We start from the raw sequence: 23,974 nt of genomic DNA on the forward strand, positions 1-23,974 counted from the left end.
ATGAGGTTAGAATCATTGACATTTACAAAAAACTAGGTTTGGTTGGACTCCAGACTTGCCTTTGTCAAAGAAAAAAAAAAATGCTTTCTTAGTTGATGTGAAACAAGAGACAGGAAAACCGTAGTTAATATAAAAGCAGTCTCAAATCCCTTTTGATGACACCAGGCTCCTCACAATCTTTACTTATGTTTACATATGAAAATTACAGTGTCCTGTGATTATGCCACTGTAATGTTATTTTTATTAGTTATCACACATGAGCTATGTTGCAAGTACAATGTGTCTTGCTCCCCCAACTTGCCTGGGAAACACTCCTTGGTTGTGGCATACAAGAAAAATTCCCACTCAAGAAAATCAAAAAACAAAAAGTGGAAAAAAAAAAGCACTAACTTCTGACAAAAGGAAAAAAAAAAAAACAACAACAACTCTTAATATTGGCACTACAAAGTAGGAAAAGGAACCTTCAGCAAAGGAACATAAAATCTGATCAAGCCTGCTAACCATCAGAAGACATCCGGTTGTGTACTAGAACTCACTCCACTCACTTCTAAATATAATCTATAATCTATAAATATAATCTATAATGGAAAGGACACCTAGACCTCATTTGGTCCAGCCTCCTGTCAAACACAATCCAGTCAGGTCAGGTTGCTCAGGACCATGTCCAGCTGAGGGTTGATTATCTCTAGGGATGGAGATGCTTTCAAGCTATATATTTGCACAAGTACCAAAACGTTTCACAGATAGAAAAAAAATCATGATAATCTACAAAAATCCCTTTTAGAAAATAGCCACAATTTTTTTGCAAAAAGGCTGTCGAAATGGGCTCTATTTTATACAATTATATGTTGTCCCTTTATGCAATTAATTTTTTTTGCTTGGCATAGAAAACCTGTGCTAAAAACCTGAGCCTTGAGAAAAAGGAGATCCTGATGATATCGGTAATCGCAACTTCTGTAAAGAACACAGGCTACCTTCTGCAAAGAGGAAAGCAAAAGACAAATTTGAAAATACTTGAGCTATCATAAGTTAATAAGAGTTCCACATGTACCAATAAACTTTTCAAGCCCTTATGGCAGTAGCTGCTTCTATATTCATCATACTCAAGGTCCTGAAGAGGAACATATGAGCATTACAGCTACAGCTTGGCTCCAACAAAGTAAAATGAATACAAGGAGTGTCAAACTGACCTTTTATTATACAGATATGGATTTTTAAAAAACTGAATATGCAGACTCCCATCATTCTGCACAGACATAAGGTGAGACCTTTATAAAATCATGTTTAATTAATTTTGCACACTTGCGATCTAGCATTTGGAAACTGTTTCCTTTAAATGGTTTGAAAAAAGTTCAATGTTTTCAATTACGGAGTCATTCAGATAAAACCTTACATGAAAGAAAAAATAAAAGAGGGAAGTCCAGTTGGTCAAGTTAACCAATTTGTAAGTAGCTGCTTCACTGTCATGACCCTACCATGTCACCACCACCAAGTAAGACCTGACCTAAAGCCCAGTGGAGATGAGAACAGAATGACTTCTACAGGCTTTGCACCGAGTTCTCGTTGACCATTTGGAACTACGTTCTTCCATAAGGTTCATGACCCTGTGCGCACCACCAGATTCTGCAACCTCTTTTCCCTGCCCCATCTATGAGCACTTAGATCAGGGTCTGGGCAAAGAGCTGTGAGAAGCCACGTATCTCACATCCTTGGTTCTTTCCTGAGCTAGTCTCATATGGACACATTTGCCTGCCCACCTGCCTGGGTGATCCCAAACCTGCTGACTCTGACTGAGGCCTGTCCTTGAAGCTGCCTCATCACCACTGGCTTGTCTGGCAGTCGCTGGATTCTTGGCTGACCTTGGTCACTGTCACCAGACCTGCTCTGCTCTCCTTGCTCAGGCAGCACGGGGCTGTGCCCCTCCTTGGTGAGGTCTCTGCCCGTGCCTGCCTGTCCTCTTGTCACCTCTGCTGGCTGCAGGCTCACCCGCCTTGTGGAGCAGCTGCCCTCGCTGCTCCTGGTAACAAAAATAAAGTATGATGAACCTGTGCAAAACGTGTATGTCTAGAGACAACTACATACGTATGTCAAAAACACTCAAGCTATAATATTTTGTATTATCTTCTTTTACTGAAATTGTTGGGTTTTGTCCAAGGGTTCTTTTTTGTCTTTTTTTTCCCTCCATTTCCCTTTCCTATTTACTGTTGTGAACTTCAAATATGCAGCGCAGAGTTTATTTCCATCCTCCCATGGTCTGGCACTAAGACGGTTCTATAATTATGCCTTTTTATTTTGGAAAACATATGCTCACATCACATCTGCTCAGCTAAGATGTGAACTGATGTTTTCCTTATGGGTAGTCCAAGTAGTTGACTGGGTTATCCAGTCATCCACATTTACCCAGAAAAGCTATAGCACTCTGGAAATATTAGCATTACAATCACCTTCTTGATCTCCCTGATGCTTTGTAAAGGAAATGGGTTAAAATGGTTTTATACCTGGCATGCTGTGAATTAATAATACCTTGGAATACCTTGATGACTATGGATTGCAAAGAAAAAGTACTCATCCCTCCAACATCCCTTGGCAAAGAGGAGCAGGAATAGCTGTCACAGCCACCTATTTCCACGGGTTACAAGTCCTGACATAGTACACTAACGTTGTATTTTTCTACCTCTTAATTCCTTGCAAAACATGGGCTACAAGCAATTTCACAATTCTGAATCAAAAAAATAAAAATTACGTTAGGTTCTTTCCCTCTTAAAAATACTATTAGGAAGATATCTGTTAGAACTCTCCCGCTGAAGCCGGCACGGTAGAAACTGAGTACATAATTTGAAGATAATGGTATTGTATTTCACGACTCGAGAAGGGTGGGGGTTGATCTGAAAAAAGATAGCAGCTCAGGTCAGTGCAATTCATCTGCACTCTATCATGCAGTATGCTTCTGTTTTAAAACAGAGTCATTCAAAAGAGTGCAAAACCTTCCATTAGTGCACCCTGTATATTTAGACTAAGATCAGTCTGCACCTAAAACGTGTGACTGTACACAGACATTTGGGTATAAACACCTTAAAAAAAAAAAGCTGATTTTGCTGATTTTGCTTTTGTTAAATTTTTGTCCATGTATATTCGTGTAAGTGGTAGCTTATGCTTTTTTTTTAATAGGACTAGTTACTCCAAATTCAGAGAAAATCCCCAAAGATGCAGTGAAACTCAAATAATAAAAATGGTAATTTTAAACCAATTTAGCTGTGTTGAGCTAGCCCAGCTGTGGACTAGTTCTGAATTGTGGTGGACAAGCAGAAGTTCTGCTGCTTAACATAAGCCAGTGCTGCTTGTGTGTAACCAAAGCTGTTGTATCAAATTCAGTGTCCCTATTTCCACATGGTAAGTGAAATCGTCATCTGGACTCACTTCTGTTATCCCTATCCCGGAGATGTTAAAATCACAGGACTTTCAGAATCCAGACTGACTTAACAGCTGTCTTGACACTGGCAGGGGCTGACTTTGCTGTAGCTGTCCAGGAAAACAAATTTACCTCAGAGTTCACCTGATTGTTTCCTACAGCAGTTTAATACACTAACCAAAGTGATAAAACCAAACTCCTGGCTCAGACAAATTATCCTAAAAGAGCATAAAAGTTATTACACTTTACTCTCCAAATACAGGCTTGAGAGCTCTATTTCTTTAACAGCTATTTTGCTTAGATAGATGGTATTAAAAAAATCACTTTCTTGCAAAGCATTAACATACATTTTCCCCCACTTAAATACTTCAATTTCAAATGCACCACAAAATGTACTCCCACAACAGTACTGTATTAGTATAAAACTATTTTAGTTCAATTAAAATGTCTAACTATCTACCCCCAAACCTACCTAAACTGTAATTTTCACTTTGAGCATTTCCAACATGTTCTCAGTTTTGTTTTCTTTTATCAGCTTATCAAATCAGGTCCCGCATTCCAAATGTTGGAAAAAATAGTTATTAACTGCTAGGTAACAGCAGATTTTCCAATTTAGAAAACTGAAGTACACACACTCTGAAAGTATGTGTATTTTGCCATCTGAAATTTCATATTAAAATTTGTAATAACAAAATACCTTGCTAGCTTTCAGGGCCTGCTGAAGTTTTTTGCCTTCTAGTTTGTAATTCTAGGACAATTTGAAAAGGGGATGGAAAATAAATAAATAAAATGAAGCTTAAAATAGTATACTTCTGCTGCTACAGTTTAAATATATTCTGGTGTGGAAGCTTCTGGTTCCTCTCCAAATGCTGCCAAGTAATCATGTTGTATTTTTTTCCCCAACAGCCTATACAGCTGCATGAAAGATGGCTAACCCTGGGCTTGCTGTTAACCAAAGAGTGACCTCATATAGTTGAGATTTACTCTCAAATTGGCTTTTCCCCACCTTTTCCACACCTATTTTTTTCTTTTTAAGTAGCACGAAGTACCAGCAGAAAGCACAATATTTTAGCCATTTGAGCATGTAGTATTCTTGAATTATCCCACCAACTGGAAGTGCTCTCTGTTACCTCTATCTTTTAAAATTGGAGCCATTATAGTCAATCGTGCAAATCTACAGTTAGCCTTTCATAAAAAGTGGATTTTTGACCCACTGAACTGGAACAGCTTTCTGAGCTGTTCTTCTGTCTCTGAGAAGATGCCACACAATCCATGCACGTCAATCTGATAGAGGTGTGCACCTGCAGTCAGTTGTTCAGAAAACATTGCTCACGAGTGATTAAAAAAGGTTAAAAGTTCCCCAAAAATCATGGTGTTGGCTTTGGTGGTTTTTGTTGTTTTTTTTTTTTTTTTGAATGCAAACTGATCATGTAAAGAAGAACAATAAAGCTCCACTTATATCAAAAAGTGGCTGCCTTCGCAATGGTTTATCACCTCCAGGTAACCTATTAACATCTGGAGCAAATCAGTGGGAAGCAAAAGCTTACGATGGATCCTTGAGATGTCTGCATAATAGGAACTGGTTGACTCAGCACATCTCCAGGCAGTATTGCAACAGCACCAACTGGAGTGTCAGCACCCTTAGAGGCATTCATAGCAGGGAAGCAAACCAGGAGGATGGAGTCTTCCTTTGCTAAAAGTGTCTGCTTTCACTAAGACGTGAAACATATCCATTTTGTGGTTTGAAGAAGCAACAAAGGCTTTAGAGCATATACTATACACAAGGGTGAGGTTAAGAAAAGTATCACTAACCAAACGTCATAATAGAAGACTGTCATGAAAATGACAACCACCAAAAAATCCCCTCAAAGACCCCAGAAAACCAGGAAGTCTGGTACAAATCCTATTAAAAAGTTCAGCATGCCTTCTCTTTTAGACGAGACACACTATCTACTGAACAGAATCCAGTGGCTGTAAGTTTATTGCCCTATCCAAACTTCTCAACAAAGGCAGAGCAGTATTACAGATTAATCTTACTTCAACGAAAACATCACAGAGAACGTGCTTCTGTCTTTGTGATTTTTCACCAATCAAAAGATCCATGATAAGCTTCACATTTCATCTTTGCAGAAAATGTGCTCCATTTGTTATCCTCTTAACCTTCCCCTGCTCTAGTTGTTTGTACTCTGGTCACTTCAAACACTATGAATGTGCTTCCTTGTGACATACCCATACATCATCCAGTTCGGCTTGGCTGTGATTTTTGACTGAGATGAGCACATCTATTACCTCTGCTAAATACCACAAATACCCCCAGAAAGAGGCTTTTTTTCAAGAGTACCGTAACTCTCAGCATTTAAGATCTGGCATCCAAGCTTGTCTGCTTCTTCTGTCCTCTTTGGATGCCAGGGGAAATAACATGAAATTTATACACAAAACATTACATATTTGGCTTACAGAAAAGGTTTTTAACATTTTTTCAAGATGTAAATCCTTAAAAATGTTTCTGCTGGAGCTGTGTACATCCATAATTTCAGCTTATTGGCAACAACCTTGCATTTCTTTGTTACCTTTCCTGGCATCCTTGGAAGAGAGGTGACAAACTGCCAGAGCCCAAAGACCAGAGGTTTGGAAAGCACTAGGCCCCAGGAGGGCCTAAAAATTAAATTTGCCCCATTTTCCCTGAAGAATAATAATAGTTTTAAAATAATAATAATAAAACTAATAAATAAGCAGATCACTCCTACCAATGCGAACATAATAAAATGATATTTTATTTTAGTTAGTATATTATCTCTATCCATCACAATCACCAAGACAGTCAGGTGTTGATACATGACATGAGAACAGGCTGAGGGAATGGGGTTTTCTCAGCCTGGTGAGGGGTGGGCTAAAGGAGGACCTCATGGCTGTCCACAGCTACCCAGCAGGAGGGTGTAGGGAAGATGGAGATGCCCACAGGCAGCAAAAGAAGCAGGAGATGCAAGCCAGAGCGTGGGCAATCCCAGCTAGGCAGCAGGAACTTTTTTTTTCACCATCATGATAGCCAAACCCTGGACGTCACTTGCTCATAGAAGCTACAGAGTCTCCATCCGCAGAGATATTTAAAACCCCCATTGAACACAGTCCCCGGAGCAGCCTGGCCTTGCTGGCCCTGCAGATGGCTGCCACTGTCCCGTCCAACCTCAACTGCTCAGTGATCCTGTGATCATTCCCTGTTTTTTGCTAAAGAGAAGAGAGATGCTCAGTCTTCAGCCTGACATCTGTTAATTGGGAACTTTAATTTAAAAAACAAACAAAAAAGGGAAGAAAAAAAATAAAGGAAGAAAACTAAAACAACAAAGATCAAACACCAAATTTCAGTTCTGGATGACTTAGGAAACTCAGTTGTATTTACTAGACCCAATGAAACACATCTGCATAAATGGATGGAACTTCTAACACTTAAAAAGACAAACTGACTTTGTAACTAAACATGCTTTGTTTCACTTCAGATGCCTTCATGAAAGTCTGCCTAGTTATATAACATTTCAGGCAAAAGAAAAAATAAGAGAAGCTTGCCAATTTGACATAAGTTTAGAAAGGAAATTATATGAAAATAATATCAAGTAGACTTCAAAAGTTGTTTTGAAGAAAAATAAATATACTTACAAGTCTTCCTTACATCCTCTTTTAATTAAAACTAGATGTTATTTGTGCAAAATCCAGTAGAAACAACAAAAAATATTAGAGACTAAACACATTTTGCACTTGTAATGCTGCTGTTGGGATCATCATATCTAGGCAACTGTCAGTTATAAACCAACAAATGCTTCACTGTGTAGGTGTAAGCTAACACATCACTAGCTACAAATGGTTTCTAACCAATTTGAACCAGCAATGGAAAACTTGCTAAGAATTACTGAATATTGAATTTTATCAAATGATCAAAGCTCACGGCCTCAGCAATTTAAGGTTGGTAGTTCAGATTTAGCCTTTCCTTGCTTTACATGGTTTTGAGTGTACCAGGCTGGGCATCACTAAGCTAAGTGTTGTACAAAAATAAAAAAATATAAATCCCCAAAGAAGAGCCAGGTCATACCAAGCAAAGCATAAAATAATCCTCAGCAACAAAAACAAGCTAGCTCACAAAGTCTGAACCTAATCCTTTGGTTAGAAAAGCAAGTGTTATACTCCTGTAATAATTCTTAGCATATTGAAAAAGAGTCAGAGCGTTATCACAGAGCAAGAACTCCGAAGCTCATCACAGTAGCTGTATATACACATTCAAACCTCGGTTACGAGCTACATGTTTTTATGAAGTTTACAAACAAGTGTTCAGGCAATTCAAGTATCAGATAAGCAAACAAGAGTGCTTAGTAAGATGCATCATTAATTCATGTGTTCCTCTAAGAAATGTGTACTGCTATAATTAATAACAGAAGCACAGACCCACAATAGCTGCTGTCTGCATGTAAATAGAGTTCTGTTTTGAGACAAAAACAGATGCATTGCTTGACTCTGCAGTTGTTATGCCAAACAAGCAACAATTTAGTGTTTGGGTTCCCCATTCCCTTTGGTGTTTTTTTTTTTGCTGTCTAGGGAGCGTAGGGTATTTTTTGTTTTGGTTTTCTTTCTTTTTTTTTTTTTTTTTAATGAAAGGCCTAACATGGTTTCCAGCGTATTCATATTTCTCAGGGCAGCACAGCATAGCATCCATTTTGAAACAGCTTCAGGTTGAATTAGAAGACTTTAGAAGAAATAAATAAATAAACAGAAAACCACAAACTATACCATAGCTACATTTCAATAACTATGAGAGAGTAAGAACTTCTTTTTGTAGGGAAAACCGAGTTCAAAACAAATCAATGAAAATCTTTAAAGCCAGGTTCAATGCTGGCAGTCAGCACAGACTTGGGCAATCATTTTTCTTTTTCTGCTTTTCCTTTCTTAATGAGAAAAAAATGATGTCTACAATGTTTGTTTTGCCCTTCATTAGGGCTTTGAGAACCTGTATATGAGAAATAAAGTTCCAGTCCACAGGTATCACTGCTGTGTTACTCACAGCTCAGAATTGTTAACTCTCATCATTTCATTTATCTATCCAAAATTAAAGATAGAGGTTAAGACAACTTAGTTTTTAAACACTGACATTTTTACCCAAGCATCTCACCTTTTTTTTAAATGCCATCTAGTAAAGAATTTCAAAGGGCTTTGCTTCTTTAATGAGGCATTAAAATACAGTCATACGACAAAAAAGCAACTCTACTAAGTCTCTTAAACCCCTGGACTTACATTATCAGCTTTTATGTGCCTGTCAACACTCAACAGTAAGAAGCAATGGTTTGCTCTTTGCCTCGAATTTAAAAGCCAGCTAAACTTCCTCCCACTTTCCTGCTGAGAGCTTTAACTCCTTGCGAACTGTCAAAGCTTTGACACTTCAGCAGCAGATAAATCTACAACGTGATGCAACGGCCAGGTGTAGTCTCAGTAAGCCACTGGCCACTGATTTACTGCTGGCCATTTCATTCATCTCACATAAGTAATAAACTAGAAATGTTTCCCCCCCGCCTCCACACACACACACCACTTGCAAATCAGTCCTTTTAAATAGATGCCACCTCTGCCAAAAGAACTATATACAGTTAACTTGTAACTTGAAAGAACAGAAACATTAACTTGTAACTTGAAAGAACAGAAACATTTAGAATTGTAGAGATGTCAAGGTATGGCTAAAATGCAAAGGAATTGCCAACAAAGAAGCTAAAGATGCAATGTTTTGCAATAAAAGTGCAAAATATTGAATACTAAAACTTTCGACCCAGAACATTTCCCTGAACATCCACAGCCTAGATGTGGCATTCAGTGTAAAAGCTCATTGATGTAAAACCCTGTATTAATCTCTTTTACAAATGTGCCAAGCTAAGTGCACCTGTAGAAGGATATGAATTGGATGACTTGCTTAGTAGAAAATGGGAAGTTCACAGCCAGGAAGCCCTATATTTCGTTCAGAATAAGCTAAAATATTTACACCATTATCTCATTATACAGAAAAACAATGACTGCAAAGATAAGCCATGCTTTACAACAGTAAAATGAGATACACACTTATAAAGGGATCGTTGAGATAGTACACTTAGCAGCAGCATAGTGAAAAACGACCCTTTCCCTTTTCTCCTTTTTCTTTCACACTGTAATTCCATAGTATATAAAACCCCTATTTAACTCTCCTAACCTTGATAAGGACTTGATCCCACTTTCATTCAAGTCAATGGAAAAAGATCTCATAATTAACCTCACAGGTGCATGACTGAGGCGCTGAGTGGCAAAGTTACAGGAGAGCATTGTGGTAACTAATTTGTGAAAATATTTGTTATTTTTTACAATAGGAAAAAAAAAAAAAAGCTTCTTCCTTAGAATAGAAAACGTACACTAGCTTTATCTAGAGTTCATTTGGTTTTGCTGAGAACTCGCAACATTGAGACAGCTCTCATATCCTTCCTACTCCAGGCATTTTCTGGGGCGGTGGCTGCAAGGTACTATGCAGAAGTTACAAATGCTTTTATGATTTTAAAGTAGGGGAGGAAGGAATTTAAAAAAAAAAAAAAAAAAAAAAAGATATCTGAGGTTCTGCCAATGTTGGCATGCTTCCTCTTTCAAATACCTTAAATACAGCCTGGCATAAGAGTTTCCCTTATTGCTAAAAGGACTTCAATCAGCTTCAAATGCCAAACGAATCCCTTGACTCACTGTGTCTAACCCCAAGGGAAGTATTTGCCAGCAGGAAAAATATGAAGAAGAATGCCAAAAGTTAAAAAGCTAAGTTGGACTGATTCAGCATTCAGATCAAACAACTACAGTTCTTCCTAGATTATTAACAAGTGCTCCAAGCGACTGGGGGCTCTGACGCAGACAAGAACCTGCACATCACAGGCATTCCAGGAAGCCTGGTTTGCCTATGCTGGAACAAAACCATTGCAAAATATCTGAGCCCTCCTGATTTAAAAGCATGCTGCCTCTCGTTGTCTCTCTGTCCATAAACATGCACAAGACTGTTAGGCACAAAATACTTCCTTCAGCAAGGCTAGGCTCAGCAGAAATTTATCCTGAAATTCTTTCAAATCCTTTAGAATCCATAGTAATTTTTTTAAAGCTGTTCTAACAAGTAGCATTGTACACAAGACATGTCTTTCACAAACTCAACAGACAACCAAAATAATGAAAAAACAAAACAGACACAAGAAGAGACAGTAAGTCTTCTCACCAGCCGCAACTTCAAATACAGATTTTTGGAGATGGAAGAAGGAAGATAATGATGCTTCAAGCAACCGTAACAGGAGATCTTGTCAGTTTAAATGGGCTGGAAAAGAGCTTTTTTAACTAAGCACATAGTATATGCAGGCAATACTAGCAAAAGACAAAGGACATATGAACCATACAGGGGAAGATGGGAAAAAGAAAGGGCCACTGTCATCCAGCTTTCCTTTTATTTAAAGATGTTTAATAATCAATTAATAAAACTTGAGACATATGGATAAACCTCTTCAAATATAACAGATTAGAAATAACATTTTTATCCAACATAGGTGCTTGGGGTGAAAAAATCCTCCACACTTTTTCACGTGCAGTTCAATGCCTGAAGTTATTGAAGACTGCTAATTTCTGATTCTTCCAAATGTAATGGTGTTTGTCACTAGGCAGGTGGCAGATAGTCCTGCAGATATCAAAAACTGTCTCTGTGCTGTATAGAAATAAATAGTCCCCACAGCCATGCTTTAAACTGTCCTAAGTATGCCATGTTATCTGTGCAAACACCACACCTCCAATGCACAGCTGAATTTTCTGTGGGGTTATAATATATGTATTACTGAAAAATCTCACAGAAAAGAAGTATTAAGTCTTAAAAGAAAGCCAGCTTGCAATATAGCCAATATAAACAAAAAATAATTCAGGGTAATTTCAGACTCAACATTTGCCCAAGTCCCTGGCAACTTTTCTGTGGTTTTGCAATCATTTCCTATAGCCACCTTGCACTGCTGTTCTGAAGACCTGCACAAACATGCTGGGGAGAAAAAGTGACCGGTTCTCCAGAGAAAACTATGAAGATAACTGTGACCCTGACTTCATATTATACAAGTGGAAGTGATCAAAAAAAAATTGGCCATAAAGTTAAGTGGCACTAGTATAGTTCTATTACCAATCACTATATTTCTTATGGTAACAAAAGATAAAATAGTTTGCTACAAGTAGGGATATTTAAATTAAGAGTGTGCATTGAAGACCATTCTTACCAAAAGTAACTTCTCCTTTGCCAGTCTTGTCAAACAGCTGAAAGGCTACTATGAACAATGCATCTGGAGCACACAGGACTGATTCAAATGCCACAAACTCTTGAAAGGATATCAACCTGAAGGAGGAAGGAAAAAGCGAGAGCTATGAAACCACCTGCCTGCAGAAAAGAGAAACACAATGTAACACAGATTATGCAAAAGAAGACAAAAATTCATACAAGTTGTTATCAACAGGGATTAAAACTTATCCTAAAATGCCCAATCGCCAACACTGTTAGCAGCCCTTTTTACATTGCTAGATGGAAATGACTCGGTTGAACGAGGAGCTGTTCTGCTTAGCAAGTCACAACAGGACATAAAATCAGCCAGGCGCTCAGTGTGGCTACACACCTCGGCTTTAATGCCTCCCTGAACTGCCCTCTGGGGGAGCCTGCCTCCCTCCAGTGCCAAGCCAGCCAGCCAGGATATGAATAACTTCCCCTGGGACTCGGGATTTAGGGCTTTTGGAAAGCAAATCCATTCAAGACCTACATGCTGCCACTCACTCCTGAAGGAACCGATGGGGATGTGCTACCTGTTTGCTAGCACATGTTAGTCACCCGTGGCAGCCCTCGAGTGCTGCATGTGGAGTCAGGGGTTCCAAGCAGCAGTCTGCACAGCCTGCCTCCGCCCAGGAGCACTTCAGTCAAATTCATCACTGCAGCCAGCTTCCCAAGACAGCAGTGCATTAGCAGAGCACAGATAAAAGCAGAGGTCCCTTTCTTTAGGGTAGTTAATAAGTAGAAATACATAATTAGGCAACTTGGCATTGTTTCCAGCAGTAGGTTTGATGCAGCAAAGGCCTTGAGCAGTTTTAATTTCTCCGGGTCACGCCCAGGAGTTTAAATGGAGATCAAACTCCTTTTCTTACAGGGACAAAGGCTAACCATTCTTCTGTTCACTGCTTCTTTAATGACTGGGTTGTACGGCTCAAAATCATCTTCAAATGTGTGGCTGCAGGGCCTGCTGCCAGCCGGGGAGCTTTAGGACTGCCCTCTCTCTGGGCTGCTTTATGTCAGGGCAGCAAGCGCGCAGCTTTAACGGCTCCACAAGGCAGTAAATACCTGGGGAATGAAGATTTCTTTCCAAGACGCACGAAATTTAGTGCAACAAACATTAAGAAACAAATTATTTTTATTATTATAAAACAGGCCTGAAACAGGCATTTTTTTCATCCCATCACGTTACGATGACCCAGGCCTGTACACCAGTTCCCATTCACCCTGTCTCGAGGGAATTATTTTTTAAGTCACAGAGAAGCATGCTTGCTGTCAGCAACTAAACGACCACAGCATACCATAAGCTGATTTCCATGAAAAATGTCAAAATAAGAGAGGATGAACAGAAGAGTAGTATTTAAAAAAGCATAGTATAGAAAAGGTCAAAAAAGCCATTCTATTTTACCTCCTTCAATACGCAAACACTAAATAGAAGTGAAAATAAAAGCATATGTAGAGTCAGAAATGCTCTAACAAATAATTAGCTTTGGAAACTTGCCACCATAAGTAATTAAGTAGCAAGAAAAATAAATAAAAAGAAACCTCCTCAGGTACTCTTAATATTAAACTCACAACTGATGATGCCAATAAACATATAAGCAGGCCTTAAGTTTTACTGGCAAAGAAGCCAATGACCTGCTACATGAGCACACGTTATCACGTGGGCAGCCTGCTACGTCATTTATTTCAAATTCCGGAGGAGCTCTCAGTACCACCAACTGTGAAACCTAGAACGTGCTGCAGATACTCTGTCTTTATAAGGCAGAAAACTTCCATCTCTCCCAAACCAAAAGGCTTTTTTTTTTTTTTTAAAAAAAAAAAAAGCAGTATTTCATTTAAGTTTAAACCTACACATCACAACCTACTTAGTTTTGCATTTACACATATTTGTTGTTACTGTGTGACTTTGAGGTTATAAAAGCTCATTATTATCCATTATTATTTGTTACGTACCTGACAACTTCCACAACAGCGAACAGATACAAAGCACTGAATGCTTCTGTCCCAAATATTAGAAAGCCCAGACAGAAGGAACGAAATAGCAGGCAACAAGATTCTCGAATAGGATTGTTTAGAATTGAAACTATCTGCCAACACCGATTTGATACAGCTGCTGTTTGTGTGAAACAACAACCAACCTATGTCCTTATCATGGGATCCCAACACGTGCAGCAATCATAATTCTTCCCAGCAGAATCCCAACGCCACGCTACGAGCACATCCTATGCCATTATGCTTGGATTTGATGAGGGCTCCAACACTGCTACAATATTTGATACTGGTAGAAGCATTCTTTGTCAGTTCTGGCAAGTAATAAACCCCCCTCATAAGTCAGAGAGAGATGATGAAAATAACCCCGTATCCGTCTTTAAAAACAATTATTCATAGCCCTAGGAAGATTAAAAGTGTACAAATTGTGTGGTTCTTGCCAGACTATTAAAGAAGAGACATTAATATCTGCTGTGCCAGCTGAATTCAAATTAACCCAATTTTTACATGTTAATTAAACCAGCTATTTTCTTCTTATTGTATTTTTGCTCCCTAAGTAGACTAGCCTGCTAGTGATTCCCAACAGATCTATTCTAACAACAATGACGTATTCATTTACTTCTATTATGACCATACAATACAGTAACTGAGCAGTAATTTTTCACAGTCAATTACACGTGTGATTCTTAATGCTTAAAGATGCTGAAATAATGTGTACTACATAGCCATATGCTCACTTCTCTATACTGCACAAGGGTAGTTGCCTGGGTAACACATTTTCTCTGTGGTTTAGCATCACCCTTTTGGGTTTAGCATAACCCTTCGCTGAATATCATTAGGTGTCATTAAACAGCACATATTAACATGGACTTCAATATACTACTTAAGAGTTATTTTATCTACCTAAACAAGTGCTCATTTATGTTACAAAAGCAGAGAAAAGCCTAGCGATTTTAACAGCGCAAAGAGAGGAAGCTGAAATGTTTACAAAAAATTTACTTTGGTGCTAAAGACATCCTACCCAACTGGTTAAGTCTTTCTTCACCTTCATGACCTCATTAACAGTGCCAACATTGCACAATTTATTCAGGAAGACCGAAACACCGGTATTTTAAAAACATCCACACACAAGAGCTACAAGCCAAAAACAACAACTGTGTATCGTGCAACACACGTGTTATTTATTACTCCCTCCTTTCTTCCAAACTTCATTGGCACTCGTGCCCACAGTACCTGGGCACCACGCAGGTGTAATCCTTTTCCACCAGAAGAAGTCTGCACGTAGCCATATAAAGAAAAAAAAGCCATTACCCGCCGCAGTAATACATACAAATGCAATGATGAAGAGGTTTCTTCAGAAATCAATGCATATGTTTCTATTGTATCAGCAATTTGAACATGATAACATAATAGGACACAAATTGAAGCTGCATCTATTATTTTATGCTGCAACCTAGGTAAACTAAGTATAGCGTAAATTGGTACATTAGAGAATAAATTTATATCCAATAATAATGGAAAATGCTGGCATTTCCAAGTGTTATTCTTGAATAGTTTGTCCTTTCTAAAAATAAAACATATAATGTTTCTCAGTAAAGTGTTAGTTACTACAGTCCAAACAGAGATGTGGAGTAAATACTTATTTTGTTAGACACGTGTTTAAAAGTACAGCAAAAGACTAAAAAGCAGTATGTTACAGTAGGCAAGATGGAAAATGCCTGGCCTGTTACTGATAGGCCTTGATAAAGCCACAGTATTTCAGGTAAGTTTCCGGTCCACCTGAAGCCAAGTGAAGCATTTTTCAATGTAAAATTAGGAACAAGAAGCTTAAGACCTAGATCTAAGCAAGGCTCTTAAATCTGCTTCATGCAACCTACAGCCACATGATATATGACTCTTTGAAAACCTGTGTGATTACCGTCCCACTACTTGGAAATGCTTCTCTGGACATCAGCAAGAAAGGTATTCTCTTAACGGAAACCTTAAAAAGATGCCCCAGTAAGAGGCAAGATAAGCCCACCTCCAAATATTCCTGTGCCCTGAATTAAGATGGAGACAAACCTTGCTCCCATGGCAACAGATACTCACAGAACGCCAGAGTCTGCCTTTGAGAGGTCTCATATCTTTGTCACGCCAACAGCAAATCCTGTAGACACTGTCAGATCCTTAACTCCTGGAACTGTGCTACAGCTACACAAGAGATTTTGTCCATGGCAACCACAGTGAGATCACATGTAAAAGATACTGTTCTCTGCTTACGATTTTCTCTTTCTAGTTCAGGTCTCTGAGGAAAAATATGCAAGAAGCAAATTCCCAGTGTTGTGCCTGTTTCATCTGCCTAGTCTGCTCCACACCACTCTGATGCTGCAGAATGTACAGAATCTGTTAAATGCTGATCATTTGCTAAGTAATCCCATCTGGAGAAGAGAAAAAATGAAGTGCGAAGTTCATTTCCATGTCCATCGTTCACACTGAGGACCTCTTCAGTTCTGGGGTAAGCCACCCGCTACCAATCTATGTGCTCTACTAACGAGTCCGTAGTTCTCATGCTGTCAGCCCTTCACCCACTTGAGTTACAGACTTCAGTATTTCTCACTGACTACACTTGGTATCTATATGTACCTTCTCACCAGAATCCAAAGGAGTTAAAAAATGTATTAAAAAAGCTAGGAACAACCCCGGTGGCTCTGGGCTCAGACTCTGTTGGTAAAGAGTGGTCACGCTCCCCTATCTGAAGAACAGATGCTTCTTCAGAACAAAACCGGGGATCCCCTACAGCGCAAATATACCTACGCAAATACTGCAGCAGTATTTTCAGTACTGCCCTACTTGAAGCCATTAACTCTAGAACAAAATTAACTTGTCATTGCTATTGCAAGCCACCTCCTTTTTTTTTTTTTTTTTTTTTTTTTTCTACTAGAAATAAAGCTGAAGTATTGAGCAGACTCTAATGACCTTAACACTGACCAGCCTCACAAAAGCAGTTTTGTACTTCACTTTAAAACCAGAATCTCTGGACTGCCAAGTTGGAAAGAATTCAAGAGAAGACCAATAGGTCCTGTTGACATTCTTAGGGGATTTCATTCTAGCAACCAAAAAGCAAGCTGTCCCTGCTTCCGATCATCACTCTAAGAATTACTATATTTATTACTATATTACTTTTACCAGCACAAGGTACAAACGTCTGGCCACATGGCAAAAAAAATGCTACAGTGCCAGATTAGAAAGATGAACGCTAAGCACTTTCTGAACTTGCTCCGTTCTTTTATGTAATAGTGTAGCAGCTAAGTAAGAAGATGGCCTGAATACCAGAAGAGACTCTTCCGAAATCGTGGTAGGAACATGCAGTCCTGTCACTGCAGTCTGGACTGCAGAAACAATCCTTACCCACGGCAGGAAGTAGCAATTAGAAGATTCAATACTGCACTACACAAATGCAAAACTCCTGCAGGATCACACCAAATTACAAAATCCCAACCTGTCAACAAGTTCACATAGGCTAGAGCTTTCTATTTTGCTCATTCTGACACTCTGACACCAGCTTCTGCTTATGGAGGTCCAAATTACAAGGCATGTATTATACTCACAGTGTTCTTACTACAAAATGGATTTGAATCTGTACAATCTAGAAAATGCAGTTTTTACAGACATCAAACCAAAGGAAGAAATCTGAAAAAAAGCTTAATGTTTTCTGTCAAACATTATCCGAAGCCACCACTTTCTTGCTGCCATTATGCCAACATTACCAATGTGACCTTTTACAGAATTCTTTTGCCATGGATAACAATAATTACATTGACTTGTCTATGAGGTTTAAGGTGCACAGCTGCCAAATACCTGAGGCTGCCTGAGCAGAAAAGAGAATGGAGAAACTATTTTAAAAGTTCTCAGTTATGCGTGCATCTGTTCCCTAGGAAGCCTGCATTCTCTAGTCATGCTTTATTTATCTCACATTTTACTCTCTGCAACCACTGATATGAGTCATGCCTGAAGTTTTCTGGTTTCTAAAAACACCACAACTACAGACTTTAAGTCCATAGCTAATTATTCTAAAGTTTCTCTAAAGATACTTTAAAGGCAGGGTTCAAAAAATGCATTCATATGGGCGAAGAGACAGCTTGCCTGGGCAAGTACCAGAAGCAAAAGCTAGGTTTTCATTAAAGAAGGGGGGAGGAATACGGACGGGCAGTTAATCTTGCCTATTGGCAAAGTCAGCCTTTCAAATGCAAGCCATGTGCAGCCAACTTCACCGCTGTCTTCCCCTGTTTGCAAAGTGGCTCACTAAATATCGTTGTTGTTCCTCCTCCATCTTGAGGAAAAGCAATGGCGAAAAACTTTGAACAATGCTATGTCAAACCAAAGTAGCGGCACTTTTTCCTTTTTTTCTATGATCTCTTCCTACATCATCTAAACTTGTTTTGGATTGCTATTTGAATGTGTTTGTGACAAATCATGAACTAAACAGAGAGAGAAAGACTCATGGACAGAAAGGAAAGCAGAAGTTATGGGAACCTGCCAACAGACATGAAAGGTTCAATGAATTAAGAATACACAGTAGACAGAAAATGGTTTGTTCAGCTAAATGCTACAGGCAGCCCAAAACATTGTTTCTACTCCTTCCACTTTAAAGATGCTGTATTCCTTTATGTATTTGCAGGAAAACAAACATCAAAACAAAATAAACAAAACAAACAAACAAAAACAAGAACCACCAGCCTTGTTCTGGAAGGAATGGTTTTACATTTTATAAATGAACAACAAAGAGAAAGAAAACAAACAAACAAACAGAAAACGTACCCATCTTTTGTCTGATCCACCACTCCCGCAAGGAGCTGTACAGTGTTTGTATTAGGCACACCATCTCCAATTATCTTCAGGTACCGAGTGACAAAGTCATTAGGAGACATGAAGAATTCTCCATTCTTCTCCACGCTTGCATACTGTTAAATGAATACAACATTTGGTGACTCAAATGCATCTTTCTCCAGGCACTTTTATTGCCACTATCCATAGGACCCAACCAGCCCCAGGCTTACAGCAGGTAAAGACCATTCTGCTATGAAGAACCTAAAAACTGCACCAAAACAGGACAGACTAAGTGGGCAATACTAAAACAGCCAAAGGCTTAGTTTCCCAGCCAGGAGAGTGGCAGCTGTATGATTATTTGTTTATCGTGTCAACAATTTCACCATGTTTAGTCTAGAAACAGTTCATACTCCAGTATGGATTGATTTTGTTGTTAGTGGTGGGTTTTCGTGAAGTAGAACAAGAAACACACACGCATTTGCAAACATGCATATGGTACTTTAGGTCCATTGAAACTGTAACAACTATGGGATATTCCACCATATTTTACTCCTCTGAAACGACTCCTTTGTGTAGCCATTCTATTTTGGCATGAAAAGGTGGGCTTACATCTGACAAACGGCTTTGCTGTGCTAGTGGAGTAAATGATGCCACAAGAGCGTCCACCTGGGGGTGCTGTTTGGGAGCAACTCCAGCACACCACATCCAGCTGCATCCCTAAGTAAAGGGAAGTCTACAGCTACTCCTCGGTTGAACTGCTGAAAGAAAGGAGGTCAGAGAACAGTGATTTCCAGAAAAACCTAAGAGAAAACAAGAACTTGGAAATGGCAGTTTAGCACAACGCACAAATAAGAAGAGGGATCTGAGACCTCACCAAACACTGCTTCACACAGTATCCAACACCAGGTACTCGCATACTACTCCAGATACAGTGCTCAATATATCCAAGAGTATTTGCTCCCAAGAGAGGCCTCCAATAACAAGTTACTGATTCCTTTTCCTTGATATTAAAATATTTTGAAGATAATACATAAATAGAATTGCTTTTTGTACCGATTCCTCAACCTTCCTTCAAATTTTAAAGCTCTCACCTTCTGCAGAAAGGCAAACTTGAAATAAACCCTAAATATTTTTTTAAGGAAGGGAATAAAATAAGGACAACAACTAAGACAGAAGAAGAAGGATAACGTAATCTAAAAACGTTAGCAGAACTGTTTGTTAGCTTCAAGGGAAAGGTCTATCCCAGGATAACAAACAAGCACTGAAAACAGGAAAGTAACTTGTTAATTCCTCTAGCATTCTTTAAGGTAGGATAATAAAGCATTTTTGAAGCTCCCCACAGAGCATTATCCACACCAAAGTAATAAATAAATTAGTTGCCTATTGATATTTTGTAGCATACTTCAAAGACGTGTTTTGTTTTACATTGCTGTGCCTCTGCTAAGGGAAGGAAACTGCCAGTTTTCATTTCACAGAGCCATGCTGGTGCCTGCCGAGTGCCGTTATACCTGCAGTAGGCATATAACTCTCAGAGGGATGCCAAAGTGTAACAGTAAGTAGATTATTTTCTTCTAGTGCTATATAAATACAGTCTTCAGGTACGACAATATCTCCAAGGATCAAGGCTTCAGAGAAGCAAGCCCAAACAATATGTAACTTGCTTTGGCATCTATATATTGGTTAGCATTTAGGGATACGCGTTTCAATAGGCACTGCTCATAAGACAAGCTTTCTAGTTGATACACTGTAAGGAATTTTCAATTGTATACTTTTACAAGAACTAGCAGATCAATTGATTTCAATGTAATCATTTGCAGGAAGACAGAATCTTTCAGAAACCCAGCTTCAAAAACTTTTAACACAGCTGCTATTGAGAAACAAATCAAATAAGTCAGACAGTCTGTGCTTCTATATTTCATTTTTTTCTTCCAGGCTAACCCCCTGCTAGGGCACTCAATAACAGAAAACAGCACAAGGTTTCAGTGTCCCCCTGTTTCTTGTCATTGTGATTTACTCAAGTGTATTTGAAATCCAATCACGTTCTCTATGCTACATATAGAAAATGACCTTGGAAAATGTCAGCTTGATCACTTTCACTAAAATCTAATCTCTTAGGGGTTATGGTTGAAGACTTTGAAAAAAAGTAAGCTTACTCTTGGAAATTATCATAACAAAAAGAGAAAAACATCAATTCTATTGGTTTTGGAGGAGAGACATTAAAAAAATGGTTCTTTGCAATTGTATTTTTCCTCACTTTGGCAATTATACCCACAGAGAATTTGATATTATACAATAGTACTTAATGGCTTTTTGGTAACTTATTTCCATACATTTTAGATACTCAAGTATTAACCAGTTCAACCCCATTTTAAGTAAGATTTGCAAACATTTTATTGGGATTTTGATATATTTAAAATACTGGAAGCTTACTGTAATCAACTGTATTGAAACTGCTAGTCTCATATTTATTTCTACACAGTGGGCACCATTCCTATCTGGGAGTCTTATTTTCTAACTCTTAATTGAAGTAGAAAAATGGCTGTCAAGTTATTTTATAAGTGAAGATCCCACACGCTGAAGAAGCAACTGTATTGGCCTCACCACTCATCTGAAGCAGCTTAATTAATACTCCGGCCATAGCTTACCTGTAGAGCACAAACCGACATACCTCACTCACTCATCCTTCCTTCTCAGCATGAGAATTTCTGTACTACACTGAACAAAATGCATACTTTATTACTGTGCTCACTGAGACCCCTACTTTTCAGAGAAAACTAGAAAGACGAGGAGCTAGAGGTGGCAGTTAGTGTGCTAACCCTCAGCCAAACTCCTCATATTCCAGAAGGGACCAGCCTTCTCTCTGTCACGTTAATCGCCTTCCTCAATGCTGCCATCTTCTTGACTCAGCAGTCTACCCTGTCTGCCTTTAATGTTGCCTTAGTCTTGCTTTTCCAGTACTGACCTATGAAAATCCTATTCTTTTTCAAGAATCTTTTCAGTTTCCTGACAGATAGCAGTTCCAGGGCTTAATAAGTTAAATCTTGGCTTTTCCAACTGCAAAAATAATTTCAGAGCTATAAATACTGATAGTATATGATAAAACTATAAATACTGACAATATACATAGTGACACCTACACATACTGTTAATAATAGATCACAAGGGCCAATGGAAAACATGCCAAGAAGTGCAGGAAGACTGAAGTATGACATTGGAGAGATGGAAGGAGGAGGGTAGAACTCAGAAAGGTATTAGCTCTCTTTGGTACTTAACCCTTTCATAAAAAATAAAAAATATAATCAGATACAAGAACTCCCTGCAGCACTGCGGTACTTACCTCATGCACGTATTCTTACCCCAACTTCTGTATTTTTCTTCATATCAGAGTACTAAACTACTTTAGGCACTGTACTAATAAATCTTTGTAGGGTTAGGAATATTTCTTTAAATTTAGGAAATGGGTCAAAGAAAGCCATGTTCCAGCAAAACCTTGGAACACACTTCTCCAAGTAGACAAGGCAAGCACGCGACATTTAATCACTTGCATACATCTATAGCAGGTCAGCACAGAAGGAATTTAAAAAAGAAATAGGGTCACCACTTCAAAAGGTGATCTTCCCAACACTTCTCCAGACTAGAGAAGCAGGAATAACCCTGATTGAGGGAAGACAGCAAGGATGGGAGAAGAAAGTTTACCAAATGGTCTAACAGCAAGGTGTCTACACTAACGTTTTACCATGTGTAGGAACAATACTGAAACTCCCACCCCATTCTCTGAACAATGCATTTTTTTCTCTAAGATAGTAATACTTCTTCTGAGTCAATACAATAATCACTCAGGAATGTATCTGACTTCTTGGTGAGCATTGTTCAATTCTGATAATGGTATTTAAGTCTAACATGGTAATAATACAGTGAATGATTAATGGTTGGAAAAACTATCAAGAGTTGTATGCGGCAATAAAGGAGCAAAAGATATGAAAAATTTAAGCAGAAAGAGTAAAATATTTACTTTATACATACCTTCAAAAATATTGTTTTCAACTCAGCTGGATCAGCTCTCTTGGTTAGAGCCACCTACAAGTAAATACAATTATATTAATATCCATAATTTATAGAAAAGATGTCAAAGTGTCATTTAAAAGAAAGAATTCAAACAACAGAATGAGTGATGAAAATAAATGTTCACCTTAGATAAATTAGGTACTGCTTTAGCTGGTCATATTTATTTTACTAATTTCACAGTTAAGCTAAGTTATTCAACATTTTTGTTGTAGCTGATTCCCTGCAATTCTTAAACAAGCACATGTTAGTAACTTATATAGATACCCAAGCATCAAATCTTTTCAAGATCCCTCCCTGCTGAAATTCAGCATTATACCATCTTTACCATATAGCTTCTTACATTTCCAGCATCCTTCATCTAAGAACTTCAGAGTACCACATGCAGCCCCCAGCTAACAGATGGCAAGAATAAAATACTCAGACTTACTAACCTGTCCAGGAAAGCAGCTCCCTGAAAGACTGAATTCCAATGTAATTATTTGTTTTATTGGTACACCTACCTCCTACTTCCAACCTTTTAAAGTATTTAAAGAGTAGACATTTTTGACACGGCAAAGTCAGAAAGCACCGCATCTAGATTTTCTGCAGATCAGACAACCAGTCACTTACAACTAAAACACAAAATAATTAGAAAGGTTTTGCTAGTGTGTGTGTGTTTTTTGTCTTTCCCAAACAATCAATTTAAGAATATTGTATTTGCACTACGGAGTAAGCCCAACAGGCTTATTTTCTTCATGTACCTACCATGCCATCATTTGCTGGTTTTGGTAGTAAGTAGATTCATCCCTTCAGTCTGTGCCTGCTATAGAGTTTCCCATTCTTCAAGATACCTTGACAAAATCTTGCTTGCCAACATAACAACCATCACCTGACAGTCAACTCAGCACATCAATCTATTTCTAATCCAAAAAAATTACTGCGTAAGCATACCTGGATTTTCAAAAAACTTATGAAAACATCTTTAGCGGGGAACAAAGAGCCAAAGGGCAAGACATAAAATCTCATCCTCACCTAACAACTAAACATCAAAAGGTTTATCAATAAAACATGAATAAAACATCTACCTATTTTCTTGGCTTTCCAAAGCAATAGTAAACTGTAAATGTGAATGTACAAGCGAGACTGCAAGTGCACTTTCATACCAGGCTACTGATGCAAACAACAGAAGGGGAAAAAAGAAGTCTGTACAGCAGGATTATATCCTCACCCTTAGATTTATTGAGGGATCTTTACTATGGTTTTCTTCTGCCTAAATGGGTCTTTGAAAAACTAAAAAACAAAGGCCAGAAAAAATACCAAAATAACATGGAATATTTTAAGAAAACTATATGAAAAAGGATTCTTTTATATAAGAAAGAAAGAAAGAAAGAAAGAAAGAAAGAAAGAAAGAAAGAAAG

The 23,974-nt window shown here is 38.4% G+C and overlaps 1 protein-coding gene across 4 annotated transcripts in view; it reads right to left on the reverse strand.

Moving 5' to 3' along the window:
* SLC25A13 (solute carrier family 25 member 13) overlaps positions 1–23,974 on the reverse strand; it is a 99,199-nt gene that overhangs the window by 52,640 nt on the left and 22,585 nt on the right. For 3 of the 4 annotated variants that reach the window (XM_035317344.1, XM_035317345.1, XM_035317343.1), the window contains 3 exons: positions 22,536–22,589; positions 18,504–18,646; positions 11,680–11,795 (listed from right to left, as the gene is read on the reverse strand). In XM_035317344.1, coding sequence (XP_035173235.1) covers positions 11,680–11,795; positions 18,504–18,646; positions 22,536–22,589 — 313 coding nt within the window. Of the gene's footprint in view, positions 1–11,679; positions 11,796–18,503; positions 18,647–22,535; positions 22,590–23,321; positions 23,343–23,974 lie in introns of those variants that run through there. The other variant, XM_035317346.1, reaches the window with a different exon arrangement.

This window comes from Oxyura jamaicensis, chromosome 2 (assembly GCF_011077185.1).
Source record: "Oxyura jamaicensis isolate SHBP4307 breed ruddy duck chromosome 2, BPBGC_Ojam_1.0, whole genome shotgun sequence".
Taxonomy (NCBI): domain Eukaryota; kingdom Metazoa; phylum Chordata; class Aves; order Anseriformes; family Anatidae; genus Oxyura; species Oxyura jamaicensis.